The sequence below is a fragment of the Sesamum indicum genome, linkage group LG4 (assembly GCF_000512975.1).
Source record: "Sesamum indicum cultivar Zhongzhi No. 13 linkage group LG4, S_indicum_v1.0, whole genome shotgun sequence".
NCBI classification, from domain to species: Eukaryota; Viridiplantae; Streptophyta; class Magnoliopsida; order Lamiales; family Pedaliaceae; genus Sesamum; species Sesamum indicum.
In genome coordinates, this window is record NC_026148.1 from 255,104 (window position 1) to 270,194 (window position 15,091).

At 35.9% G+C, this 15,091-nt stretch overlaps 2 protein-coding genes across 4 annotated transcripts; one reads left to right on the plus strand and one right to left on the minus strand.

Moving 5' to 3' along the window:
- Positions 444-2,651, plus strand: LOC105159648. 3 transcript variants are annotated; one of them, XM_020693241.1, is made up of 4 exons: positions 450-560; positions 899-1,005; positions 1,127-1,869; positions 2,203-2,651. In XM_020693241.1, the coding sequence occupies exons 3-4, from the start codon at positions 1,251-1,253 to the stop codon at positions 2,409-2,411; spliced, it is 828 nt and encodes a 275-aa protein (XP_020548900.1). In that variant the 5' UTR covers positions 450-560; positions 899-1,005; positions 1,127-1,250; the 3' UTR covers positions 2,412-2,651. The 3 variants fall into 3 exon arrangements, with proteins under 3 accessions (XP_011075077.1, XP_020548900.1, XP_011075078.1); XM_011076775.2 differs by lacking the exon at positions 899-1,005 and having other exon boundaries at positions 444-560; XM_011076776.2 differs by lacking the exons at positions 450-560; positions 899-1,005 and adding an exon at positions 658-843.
- Positions 2,919-10,346, minus strand: LOC105159649. Its single transcript, XM_011076777.2, has 8 exons — positions 9,741-10,346; positions 8,646-9,005; positions 8,301-8,560; positions 7,030-7,171; positions 6,525-6,896; positions 6,291-6,422; positions 5,568-5,696; positions 2,919-5,458 (listed from the first exon to the last, which is right to left on the minus strand). Exons 1-8 carry the CDS (start codon positions 9,927-9,929, stop codon positions 3,209-3,211), a joined length of 3,834 nt encoding a protein of 1,277 aa, XP_011075079.1. The 5' UTR covers positions 9,930-10,346; the 3' UTR covers positions 2,919-3,208.

Below are 15,091 nucleotides of genomic sequence, written 5' to 3' on the forward strand. Positions count from 1 at the left end.
AAGTAATTTACCTCTTGTCATTTGTTACAGGAGAGTAAATTGCTACATTTTACAAAATACAATGAGTTGCTCGTTTACAATATCACACGTAAGAATTCCTTGTATTTTTCTCGATTTTTATATGAGAGCAAATATAGAAATGATTAAAATATTTGAAGTGAAATGTACGAATCGGAAATTACATTATTGACTATGTAATCTGGTTTAATGATTGAATGTTATTGTTACATATACACATATCAATGTAATACATTGATAAGGGCAATTTGGTCTCCTCGTGGAAAACTAATTTCAGTTTTTGTGAGGTGGAGGGATGATTTCGGAATTTCAGATACATAAGGGGGCTAATTGAGATAATAAACAGTTGTGAGGGGCATAATGTTATAGACTATAGTTGGAGGGGTCAACTGATATTTTCGTTTTTATATAATAATACCCTCTCTTCTTCTTCTTCTTCTTCTCTAAAACCTCAGAGGATAACTGGGCAGCTCCATCCTTCTTTTGCTGGCTACTCAATTTTTTTATTTTTTCACTCCTCGAAATATAGTGTCCAAACAAGAGTAAGTATTTATGCATTTACAATACACTTTGAAGTAAATGAACGTATATGCAAGTTTGAAATTTACATGTGAATCTTTGCTTGTTTTTTTTGTGCAGCTTCTGAAACAAACCAATTTTGTTCTTGCTATTATTTCTATGTAATAGTTCTAATCTTGGGAGCTTTCTCGTTGTGCCTAGCTTTCTTTGGTTATTTAATTTTGATTTTTGCAATATTTGGTGTAGAAGAGGAACCGAACAAATGAATTTTTTCCTTGCAAATTAAGTCGTTTTCCCCCGATTCAGGTTGGCGCCGATTTTCTTTTAAATTCTGATTAACATTATTGCTTGTGTGAAAAAGGTAGCCAGGGAGCCAAAATCAAGAAAGTAATTATAGTAGCTGGCAGCTGCTGATATTCCATGATAGCTATGTTACCTGGAATGTGGGATTTTGAGAGAGTTTGTTGGGTCTTTAGTCTATCATCTAATACTACTTCTATTAATTTTGTATCTCTTTAAGTTTTTACATCTTATAATAAATGAAAGGGCAAAGAGCTGAATGGTGGAGTATTATTTATTTTCAATGTAGGTATCTTAACTTGGGAACACTTCATGCTCTGGTTGTAGATGCCTCAAGTATCTAACCGTCGGTATAGCTAACCTCAAAAGCTGGAACCTGATATAGCTGATCTGTTTGTAGCACAAGATTTCTGATGAAAATTATGCTTTTAACGTCATCTTTTGTCCCGCTTAGACCATCCCTTCCATCTCCTCTTTGTGTGCAATCACCACCTCTTTATACATTTGGTTGTAGTCCTAAGACTCATGTGCGCACTTCTCCTTCATTTGCCTTCCAACTCAAGTCACCCAATCCCTCATGTGGACATCAATTTTCCGTGGCTGCTGCGGTTCCTTCAAGTCAGGGGAGTGTTTCTGTTGTTCATTTTGAAGATTTTGTGGAGAAGGATTGGTCATTTCTTGATCCTGACGAGGTAAATAATGATGGAGAGCATATGCAGAAGATTGATCGAATTATTTCTGCTGGAAACATCAAAGAAACCTCAAAAGTTCTCGTGTCTATTGGTTCTGAAGCATTTGTGGATAGGATGGTTGATTCAGCACCTTGTGAACAGTTGCTTGTCGTTCATGACTCTCTTTTCGTTTTGGCATGCATCAAAGAGAAGTATGATAAGGTCAAATGTTGGCAAGGGGAACTAATAAATGTACCTGAGAAGTGGACACATTTTGATGTTGTATTTCTCTACTTCCTCCCTGCTTTGCCCTTTGAACTTGATCAGGTTCTTGCAGCCCTTGCTAGCCGATGTTTGCCAGGTATGTTGAACTGACTTATTTGTCAGGTTTTTGGCTATTTCAATCCTTATGATTTCTTCTTTATGCATCCTTACTTTTTATTTATTTATTTATTTATTAATATTTTTGGGTGAAGGTGTCACCGTGCTAGTTGCATTTTATTGCTCCAAAACTAGGTTAGATGTAATCATTTGTGATTAAACGCTAAAAATTGGCCATGAATAGAATCTATAACAACATTTTACCCATCTTGCTTTGGGACTCATCCAGATAGCTGAACTTCATCCAGGAAAGCTTTTTGGGTTTAATTTTCATGGTCAATTTATTTATCTGCAATGGTTCGATTCTTCACAGGAGCAAGACTAGTTATCAGTCATCCCCAAGGCAAGCAAATACTTGAAGAGCAGCAACAGCAATATTCAGATGTAGTGGTCTCCAATTTGCCAGAAAAGATGATGTTACAAAGCACTGCAGCTTCCCATTCATTTGAAGTGGTGGAATTTGTGGACAAACCTGGATTTTACCTTGCTGTTTTGAGACTCAACGCAGAGTCAGAAAAATAGATAAATTGTTGTAAGTTATCGTGCATCAGGTTTGTATTCAATATGATAATAGGAGTTCACAGTATGTGCCGATTGGTTGTTCAAAAGTTATAGATATTTCTGCATCTTCTAGTTACTGCCAAATCCAGATAAGCTGTATTCTTTAACATAGTTAGTAATTCTGATGGCCTCTTTTGCCGAAACAATATATTATTCAGATCATCAGAATTGCTTCAATATACTGTAACTTTCCAATTGTCATGTTTATGTGTTTGCTAAGTAATTCTTTGTTGTTTCCAAAAGATCATTCTTCACAACACACACAAATAAAAACAGAATTTTAAGCATCACTTAAACCAGTAACTATCCGTATTTGCTTACTGGGTAGCAACACATGATCATGGAAGTAAAGTAGCAGATCCAACAAGCACTGGAACTGTTAAAGGCATTTGTATAAGAAATCAGAATGCTGTATATCATCATCATTGTGCCCAAAAAGTGCAAACGAAGTCCAAAGAGTATATCATCATCCCCAGAAAAACCGTAGAAGTCTCAACATAATGAATTTCCTTGATATATCTCTGCATAAGAAAAAGAACAAATAGAAATCAATCAAAATAAAACCACCAGTAAAACATGAACGACACTAAAAATTTCTCAGACGATTATTGTGCACCATTACAAAGTACTCCAAGCTAGCATCACTCAGCACTCAGTTATAAGAAAATATGGGGTTGTAAATTGCTCAAAGCTTCCACAATTCAGTCTGAACTAGGGAAATAAAACTGAGAACAGCCTCAGGCGCTTATGTAACTATCTCAGAAGATAGAAAACTTTATGCCATTAGTTGCAGCAAATAAGTTGTATTCCTCAATGGAATCTTTCTTATTGCTGGGATGATCTCCACCAGGAGAGTTATCTGATGAGTTCGGAGAAGCATCCCCCATAATTCCGTCTTTCAAGGAGACAGGATCAGCTTTAAATCCTGATGAAAGAGCCACAGGGCCCCCAAAATGGAAAAGAGAGAAACCATTATTTCCCATATCCATTTTATCGGCCTTCCCATTTTGTCCGGCATCCACACCCGTTGGTGCATTTGCAGGATGTTGATCAGTTGAAACCACCTTCTGCATGCTATGTTGAGCTTCTTTTAGCCCAGATACATGGGCAACCTTCGACGGCTCATTTGTGCTAACCCCATTAACCTGAGAAACAGGCTGGAAAACAGGCACATGAGCATGATTAAGTAATGGGGGGCCCAGATGCTGTAAGGCCCCATACTGCAAGAACCGTGCATTTCCGTTCAAACCATATCCAAAAGTGTTGGCATATAAATAGTGGTTGGAATGGGGAAAGGACATCAATCCATTAGTAGGAGCAGCTGGCCATGAAACTGGATTCTGATGGTAATAACCCATTGCAGGCGCCTGAAAGAGGGGATAGCTTATGCTCTGATTGTGCATCTGAGGAAGCATGCATTGAGGTTGAGCACTGACGCTAACATTTACTCTCCCATTGTCGCAATCTGGAGCTGCTTCCTTAAGCAAACTGCCTGATGAATTTGTTCCTGCAGAGACAGGTCCCTGGCTCTTAGCTTCCTGCCCACTTGATGTATTCTGGTCCTCCACAACCCTGTGAGATGCAGTGATACCATTTTCATTGCAGTCTGAAGCTTCTCTACCCTCTGAGTTTTGGTTAGACTCTTCCGAATCTGATGTGGATGTTGATTCCAGGTTTTGAGGATTTGAGTACATATTGCTCTCACCCTCACTGAGACAGGAGGAGCAGTTATCAGAGTTCGACGAGCTGCTCATTGATGAATCTAATGTTCCAATTGCAGAACTTTTCGTAGGACATAACTCACCATCTGCTACATCTTCCTTTGAGTGGTTCTGGGGCTTTTCCACTGAAAGGAACCCATTGTCTAAGTCTCCACAATTCTCAGCTCTAGACCTTGTTAAATGTAACACATCAGTATCATCATGATTGGTGTGAACTGAAATATCTGTCACTTCGTCGGAACTTGTGGAACAAGATTCGGGTAGTTGATCAGATTCAGAAGCTTCAACTTTGGGAGTGGATCTCAAGGTAACATCAGAATCCGAGTTGCTCCGGACACACTTCTTTTGGGAATCTAATGGTTCCCAAACTTTCTTAGTATTAGGTGGATTCCCGGCAATAATCTTGCTTCTAGGTCGGCCATTAATCTCACGCGCACAATCCACTTGAGTATACTTGTTGCCACGATAATACGGTTTTGATAGATCAGATGGAGACTCCAACTTATTAACATATTTAGGATCTCGCACTACTCTTGTAATATGAAACTCTGGCCTTGATCTATAATCATGATGATGGTTACAGCTGCAAGCATGGGGATCATATCTGTCACCCACTCTATTATGGGTGCATGAAAATTTTTCACTTAACTTGTTGCAATTTCTGATGTTAGACTTTGCAGCATTAGTTCTTAACTGCTTGCTAAAGCCATTAATACCCCTTGTAGATTCAAAACCATCAGCATGATATCTCGACTCATATTTGCTAATGATACCCCCATTCTCGGATAAGGTTGCACCTTTTCTCCTATCAGACCATTTTAAATTCAAATCCCGTTGCAAATCTTTGCGGAACTTCAGCTTCCTGCAAGAATACTTGAAGTGATCATATGGAAAAGAGGTGTTCCAATCCCTCGTGTTGCCAAATTCTCCATCCAGAATATCTTCGGAGGGATTTTCCATATTTGAATAACTGTACTCTGTCAAAAGCTGGTCATCTTGAATATCGGGGGACAAAGGACTGGATGGAGTAGCTTCACCCGTTTCACTGAAAGAATCTCTGCAGCCAACATTATTGACACCCTCATCAATGCAGGGTGTTGACTCCTCCTTTGAGACCTCAGTGACCAAAGGATCTGAGTTTGATTCAGCACATTTCTTTTCCCGGTTTTCCTTCTCTCTTAATCTTTCCTTTCTTCGGAGCTTCTTCTCTCTTTCTTTTGTTCTCCTGCGCTCCCTGCGCTCTTCTTCTTCACGCTTTTCCTTTTCTTCTTCTTCAAGAAGTTTCATCTGTAGAATCAAAATCGAATTGGAAACCAAAGATCTATAGTATTTAGAACTGAGAATATACGCAGGCGACAGCTGAACCAGAAACTTCACAATATCAAAGGCTAAACACCTGCTTTTCTAGAGTAATGATTTCCTTGCACGCTACATGCACACGCTCCTCTAGTAACTTCAGAGCAAGACACACAAAAATGCTGTGTGCATTTTGCCGAGCAGTTCCTTCTCTAAAAGCTTTCTCAACCTGCAGAAATGCCCCAGCTAAATTAGAGAACCACCAGCTGCTAACAAACCCAAGCATTGAGACAACATTAACTAACACATATGCATATACTCTTTGAGATAAAAGTTATCACTTCACACTTCTCTCTAAAACAACCTAGCTTCACAAGAGAATGAGACAAATCAAGTTAGATTCCTAAGGATGCTAGCTAGTTCAATACCTGGTTTGGTATTACTAATTACTATGCATGGATTATGCATACTACAAGTTTTTAGTGAGCATTTCCACAGGTAACTCAGGAAATCCTTATTTGTGAAAAACTTTCTGTGTAAAGCCTAATTTTAGATGTTATGTGCATAGAACACTGTACCACAAGTCACAAAATATCAATTGCCAACCAATTCAAATGAACTCTTCTCAAATTAACATTTGAATAAGAAGAAGCATACAAATAAACATAAAACGTCGGCATCCCATTCCCTCACTAAGGAACACAAGAAAGTTTAAGACAAGTGACAATAGACTTAGATGAATAACCAAAAAAACAGAACAACAGATTAGATGTATATGCAATCCAGCCTGAACAGTCACAAATAAAGAGGAAAGAACACATGCCTGTTCCTTGAAAATGACAGTTGCAGCATCTAGGAGAAATTCTCGAGCAAGTTCAGGACTCTTCGCATGTTTCTGAGGACGGGAGCATTCACCATCAAGCTCATTTCCATCCTTGTCCATGGAATCATCATCCTAAATATAACAACAGAATTGCAGTGAAGGAACCAATACGTCATTATATAAACTGAACAAATTCTTCATTTACAGAAGTGAAAATTAAACCAAAGTTGATACCTCTTCTTCCTCAGCCTCCTCAGCATGTTCAAAGAACCTAGTGATACTTTCCCCTCTTGTAATTGTTACAAAACCATCACCAACCACAAGCCTGCAATGAACACATTGTTGGCCTCGCAAAGCATGAGCTTTTACACACAGCTCATTGCATCGTCCATCCATCTTCCATGCCCGTAGAGTTATATAGCAGGCATTTAGCCCACTTAAATCTAGTCCATTGACATGAACCCTTCCGCTCAAGCCAACATTTTCGAACTCCAAGATATCAGATTTTCCTTCTCCAGTTCCTACAGCCCATTCAAAGTGGTGATATGTTCCAAAAGCATCAGAAAATGTCTGATGCCAATCAGCCAGAACAGTATCATGAGAAACCTGATAATTAAGACAAAAAATGGATCATGATTCTAGCAATATCATCAAGATATAAATGAACTAGGACAAAAAGTTCACAATACAGAATGTGAATGTCTGATGAAATGGAATACACATAGTTCAAATTAGACACCTCATATTGGAAAGCTGTATCTGCCACACAAAACCAACTTGTGCAGCGAGTTTCCCTTCGCATCCGTTTCAGTTCCTTCAGCTCCTTAAACTCACGTATAACATTTCTTCTACAATCTCTACAGAACCTTTTGCTGTCAAACCTGCAAACAAGAAATTCATATACTTTCCACATCAAAAACAATCAACATAAATATATGTTTTACTGGTAAATATTCAATATTAGACATGGCAGTTGCAAACATAACAAGAACTTTCTCGTTGGAGATAAAATAAGCGAGAGCAGTGTGTTCCATCTTTTCTTCATTGATACAAAACAATCTTCTGATAGGTGAATGATCAAGCTCCATATCTCTACTTATTTCAACTCCAAATAGTCACTTGACTCACTTCGGGTAAAATCCCGAGTATGGGAATTTAACTTACAATAAAGAGCAGAATCCAGGGCAAGAAAATCATAATTTTGCATTCATGGGATATAAGAGATACACAACCCATAGGTAAAGTTCCAATGCTCCTGACTTGCAACAGACAGACTTCTTTAGACTACACCTTTAACAATTTTCAGGCAATCAGAGAGTAGCTTCAAATAGTTCGGAATTTAGTGGAAGTAATATGGCATGTCGCATGCCAAGTATAACCAATCAACCAAAATTGAAGAGTAAATTTGAGCCATGTATACGAAATCAACTGCATGATAAACACTATATATTCAAATAAAGGTCAGAGGTCACTTTGCATAACTTGCTAAATCATTTATATAGAGCTTTTCTTCGTGCCATTTGATGAGTTAATGTTTACTTCATGCTAATTCATAATTTTGTTAATGTTCATCTAACAAAAGGAAAATTAACTTTCTACAAGAAAATGAAACGAGAAGTCACATTAAGTTGAAGGAACTAGTCCAGAACTCAGCCATCAATCTGCCAAATAGTGGGTGATTTAGCATGTCAATAAATCATTATGTTGTTAACAAATGAAGTCTGCAAAAATTTGAACAGCGAAAGCCTTCTGTTGAGCTAAACAAACTTTATCTTCCTTAAGGAGTAAAACAACCTAAAAGGCAGTCCTAAGCCAAAAAAAAAATGTTGCTTCTTACGCGACATATTTAACTTTAGATAAATAAAAATAAACAATAATAAACCAATTCAAAACCGACCAAGACTGGGCTGTAACGATAAGGTAAAATAACCTTTATACGTGCTGACATCAATCTAGACTGAAATAAACCAAAAAAAGAAAAAGGAAAAGCCAGAAAACACCATAACATACCTATACATGAGCCTTTCAATAAAATCTTCTTCTTTCATCCTTAGAAGAGAGTGTCGAGTCTCCTCTCCAAGCGCAGACCAGAAGTCCACCAAAGTCTCCACAGACAATCTGGCAGTATGAAGAGCACATGTTTCTCTTGTTCCATGACCTCTACCATATCCTGCAATTCCTTGGCTTATCCATCCTCGTCCACCTCCTCCACATGCATCTGGATAAAGCAATTCACGTTCCCTTTCCCTTGCACAAGCACTGTCAAACACCTGATTCAGAAGAAGCATGTAAACTAAATGTGCTCACGAAAAAATTTTAAGCACAGAGAATCAGTGGCACAAAAAAGAGATTTACAGTTTGAAGCCCCTTTAAAGACTTTGAGTAAAGATAGCAATCCAAGAGCGTGAGTGTCCCATCCCTGGCCGCAGTCAATCCACCCCATGGATGGACAGATGGATCTTGAGCATCATCTTGGCATTCATTTGCCATACACAGGTCTCCATCACTTTGATTGTCTGTTGCTCTTGCACTGTAGGGACCACCGGCTGCATCCTGCTGTAGAGACTTCCCATACATGACAATCTGCAAAAAACCTTCAAGCAACAAACCATTGCACCTAGAACAATACATGTTCTTCCGAGCGTGCTCAAAGAGTGTCTGCTTATCTATCCTAAGAAGATTTCTTCGAGCTTGTGGTGTCAGCTCACACCAAAACTGCAGGAAAATCAAAACCACCTTCCATAACTAATCAAGTTTAACTTAACTTGCAAACTAAGAAACAGGCTGGGCATTAATCAATACTTAACAAATCCTATTTGATTTCTGGTTCAATAGCTAATAAAAATAATGTCATATTCTGAACATACTAGAGAAAGCAGATCAAGGATATGAGACTGTAATAAGTGATAAATGTTAATATAACGCAGAGCAGCCTACTATTGAAAACTTAGTATGTACTTGTGTAAGTGGTGCCTGTGTATTAGCGGGAGAGCTATTCAATGATCAAGCAGACTACTAGAATAGCAAAGTGCCAGATATGCACACTGCTGTAGAGAACATGCTAATTTAATCCGCTCGTGTAAATTAATACACTCTAGCTACAAAATTTGTCTACCTTCCAAATTCCACAGCACCAGATTAACACAATCACACAGGGTTTGCACGGGCATTCCTTCTAGAACTGATTTCCCTCGATATCAACGAAACACAGAACAAAACAAAACTACTTGTTTTAAATTCCGCATGATGAACTAAATTGGATCTGTCCAAATGTTATAGGAATGACTTGCAGTGCAGTTGCGATCTTAAGATTTCAACTCCATAACATTTTTTACGCGCAAGATCCAAATTAAACTCTTAACAATCCAATAAAAAATACCACGAACAACCATTATTTTTGTTGAACGAACAATTTTAATCAAAGTAAAGAATACATTTACACACTTATACCTTCTGCAGCTGATTGTAGCTCACATCATTGCGATGCTTGGACCAGAACCCATTACTAGAAACGGATGAAGCATTGAAGGAATGGAACGGCAGCGTGCCATTCCCCACCAATGGATTCTGGTAACTAGTATTAGTATCATTGTTATCAGCACTAGAATTGTTATTAATCCTCTGAGCTAATCCAGGCATTTTTACCCTCAAATTTCAATTCCTCTTGTATCCAATCCTCATCTCCAGAAACAGAAAACACGGTCCAATCTGCGCCGTCCGATTCAAAAAAATCCGATTGATAATCAATTGCCTAGAACAAAAGGTAAATAAAGGTAATTCATAGATCGAGAAAGAAATGAATTCCAGATCAATAAAACAAATGATCGAAAAAGATATATCTAGAGAAAATATTTGTAGAAAAATCTGTGTGAGCGAGAGGGTGTGATTCAGTGGATGAAATGAGATTGAGAATCTGAGGATGAATTTGAATAGGAAGAAATCGAGAATTTAGAGAGGGGGTGGGGGAGACGGGGGTTTTCGCTGATGAGATTTGGCACTGTGTGTAAATTTTTGTATATATATGTAGAGAGAAGAATTGAGGCGGAGAGACACAGATAATAATCAGCAAAACAATTTACCTGGAGTTATAGGCGCAAGGGTTATAATGGGAATTTCATATACCAAAAATATCAAAATAAATATAATTTCTATTTACAACAAACTTACATTTACTCTCACATATTTTAAATGAAATAATAAATTACAATTTTTAAAGTTTTTCCTTTTTATCAAAATTTTATGAACAAATATAAAAATTAGATTCAGAGCTCTGTACTGTAAATATTACATATATAGATATACACTTACCTTTTGTTCTCTTCTTCTTTTCATATATTGAGATTATATTCATATTATTATAATGTGATGGTATTGTGAAGTAAAATGTGATATTAGATAAAGATTATACAATTCTAGGCAATGATGTCTGCAGAATTCCATCTAGGAAGATGGGCAATTACCATTCTATTTTTGCATTCATCATACAAACAACTCCTTAGTCATTTTGGTCATTTTGTGTGTTGTATGTAAAAAAAAGTAGTTTAAGTTGTAGATTAAAATGGAATGAAGAAGAAGTAGTAGTAGTAGTTTGGTTGTGGTAATTATGTTGTCATTTAAATATTTATGATGTTGACAATGTTGTCATTTACTATAATAGCTACAATTCTCTCAAGTGTTGTCATTTTGAGACATCTCTAGCATGGCCATCAAATTGCTATGTCCTTCTTCTTAATATTTGTTTCTCTTACTATTGGTTTTTCTTAAATATTCAAATTTATGTTTGATTTCATATATGTGTGTGGTAAGCAGCTACTGCATTATTATTTCTTTAAGATATTAGAAGAAAACTGAAAAGGCAATTGGTCAAAGATAAGAATCCTCAACAACCCTTTTAGGACATGAATGGTTGGACAGATCCAAAATAATCTCCAGAAAGAAAGAATCCTCAATATTTGCCTTAGAATTCAATTCAAACACCCTATTTTTGTATTCAAATTTATAATACTTGAATATATATATATATATATATATGATGGGGTTAATGGATAAAATACCTTAATAACCTTACAATATGAATAAAATTGGGGTATTGGTTGGCAAAAGCAATGCAAGCTGCCATTCACCATTCCCTTCCACTTCCCACACACACACACACACACACACATGGATATTCGTCTCTCTACATTTACTTTGAAAATCTAACAATTACATATATTATACCACAAAATCCAACAATCTATCTCTCTATCTATTTTATTATAAAAATATGAATGCTCTAAAAGATTTTTTTTTTATTCAACAAAAATCTCCTTTTATGATATTTATGTAATTTAATATTATTATTATCTAACTTAAATTTGATAATATCTTGAATCAATAATTCAAATATTGAATTTAGACAATCTTATAACAAAATTATTAAAAAAAATTAATTATTTTTTTAAGTACACCTCATATTGCATCTAATCTAAATCTAAATATTTTATTTATATTGTATATTATGTATTTAAGAGTTTGAGTCTTACTAAAAATTTTATTAAGATATGATGTACGTTGTTAATACATTATATTATTATTGTTGTATTTAAGAATTATTTTCATGCTCGAGTTTCAATCCAAGGTTGGTGTTAATTAAAAAATTATATATATGTTTAATGTCTTAAATAAAATTTGATAAAAAAGTATTCATAATTTCTACATAAGAGGTAATTGGATTGGAGTTGGTTCTTAATATAAATTAAGTTTAGATATCAATATTATTTGTATCACTAAATATTTATATAATTATGTAATGAGAAAGCAGCTGTGATCCAAATGAATAATGAAGAATTCCTGAATGTAATTAAGTTGATATTGATGGTGGAGTTTTCAAATAAAGTGATGAGGGAATATCTATATATATTTATTTAACTCTTCAACCAGCTATATATATATATATATATATATATATACGTGTCTCAACAACAAAACCCTAAGCTGCATGCAGATTTCACAAAATCTCATCTCATTAATTCATCAAACCCAATTTCTGTAACTCATCTTTTTGCTTTACAGCTTTTCTTCTGACCCAAGAAATTAACAAAATCTCTTTTTCTTTTTCATTACTGTAACCTTAAAATTTCACAAAAAGGCAACCCATTTCATGACATTGAAACAAAAATTTGGTATAAAAACCCCTCTCCCCCACCTCTTTCATCTGCCACCCTCTCAACCACCTCTTTGTTTCTCTCTTGTTTTGTTTGCTTTCATTCCTCTAAAAATTTAACACCCCACCCCACCCCACCTCTTCAATTTCATGGGCATGTCCAGAAAACGCAGAAATGGATGCCCTCTTGAGATCCGCAATGATGGTCCAAGAATTTGCGTGGACAAAAATGATATACATGAGCTAACAAAACTGGCTAGGTCATGGGACTTCACTTGCTCATTTTGCTTCAAGAAGTTCCCTTCTGCACAAGCCATGGGGGGCCACCAAAATGCCCACCGCACCGAGCGTTTGGAGGAGAAGAGGCTCTTTGTCAGGGATCCCATTGGCTACCGTAAGCGCGCCTATCTTAGAGCCAAAGCCGGTCGCAACTTCACCATTGAACTCCCCCCCAACCCTGCCCTCAATCTGCATGCAGCCACAATAATGCTGAAACATGAGCTTGCCAACATTCATCTACGTCCACCAAAGCTTGTTCCTGTTGGTGGTTTTGGAGAATTTAATGTTGGAAACAACTCTTTTTCCAACACTAGTAAAGATTCTCGGGTGGGTAACATTAAAAATAATGGTGGAAATTTGAAGAATCAGACTTGTGGTGTGATGAACTTTCTGGGCCCAAAGGAACTTAGCCTTGTGGAGAGTGTTGGCCGAGGTAATGCAGCAGATGCAGAGGGCATGGAGTTCAACATTAGTGCCTGTGAAATGAAGTTGGATTTGACTCTCAAGCTGTAACAATTCATGGTGCTTGCAATTGTTTAAGTAATTAATCAGACTCATGATGATGATGATGATGATATATATATACATATATGCTTTTAATTATTAGTCGATCGGCTATAAATGTGGTGGTGAAGGTGAAGGTGAATGGTGAATAATAAAATTGTATTAGTTGGTGGTGAGGATGATTTGATGTCATGTCATGCAAGAGGCAATTACAGATCTTCTCTTTGTATTCTTTTACTTTGGTGATGATGCTCAACTCAAGCCTATCAAATTTTGTAATCCTTCTTTAAAATATACTTCACTTCATCTGTTTCTTATATGTACACTTGAATCAAACTATAAACACCTACAGTTCAAAATTATTAAACAAGATCCACAATGGAAACTGCAAAATGCTTTTGATTATTGTTGCCAATTTCACAGTAATTAGATTGAGATACTATGAATCCTCTATCGTAACGTATAGGTATGACTTGCAAATTTTTGTAATATCTTTTGCGGAATTTAAAAGTAGTTAATTTTTGTAAGTTGATTCGACGAATTTGCAGGGTATAAAATTGAATACTCAAAATTAAGATTTTTTACACTTAAATTTTTTAAGATTACAATCTCGTTCAAAGGTATTATAAATCTATACGTTACGTTCGAATTCTACGAATAAATATTAGAAAGTCAAAAGTGAAGCGTTACTAGAGAAAAAGTGAATCATTGTATTAATCCGTAATACCAAACCTTTTCACACGAATGCCAATGAAGCCTAGCTATATGTGTGGGATGTTGAGTGATGTGCTGGTTAGATTTAATTATAAGTTTATTCGATATTATTGATAATTAGAGCATGATTGTTGTAATGATTTTTGTTGGATATTGATATCCAACATAAATAATTATAATCGATTTTATTTCAATTAATAATGATTCATCGCTCTTATTTAATTAAAAGAAAAAAAAAACTACTTTTAACACGAATGTGGTATATTCCTTTATCGTGAGTGGCCATATACATGTATGTATGTATGTATGTATGTATCAATTTCTTTTAATTTAGGCATTGTGTAGTTAATTCAAATTCACTTAATATATATAGGTATGAACAACCCATTGTGGGTCCCACCTCTGATTGAATTTGGCATGAAATTGTGTGATGAAAGTTATTATCCTCTGTAATCTAATGCTCAGCTTTAAATTGAAAAGGTAGGTTGAATCAAATTTAGTGTAAAATGAGGAAAAGCTTTGTAGTCAATGACTATCCTTTTACCTAACACTATATATGTACATGCATCACTACTACCCTATTCAAACTCAATACTTGGAAAACAGAAAGGGGTTAGCAAGAGCTACGGACCAGCATATCAAATATATTATTTTGAGGAATTAAAATGAATAACAAAAGATCTTCTATTACAAGTTAGTGCCACATTGTATGCAGCTCACTTCTAAATGATAATCTAGTTTAATTATTTTTTTAATTTAAAAAAGAATGCGTTAATCACTTACTAGAGCATAGCAACCTGTAAGACGAAAGTATAATAAAAAACACATACAATAACTAAGTAAAAATGTGCATCTAAAGTGAAACAGTAAGCATAAAGTATAATGAGATGAGAGTTGTTTTAAAATCCGTGATATAAGAATTTAAAGAAAATAAAACAAATTTCCATCACAACCATCTGCTGCTCAAATCTAGTGGCGAAGGAAGCTACCACTATGATCTTGTCAATTCATACTCAATTGAAATAACATCAGTCTCTATCTCTATGCAAGATACATAGGCGTCATATCAGATAATGGTCAAGTCAACCCACCCCCTTCTTTTCACCTTTTATACTTCATCATCTGCATATTAACAAAACAATAGATCCCACTCCCAGGC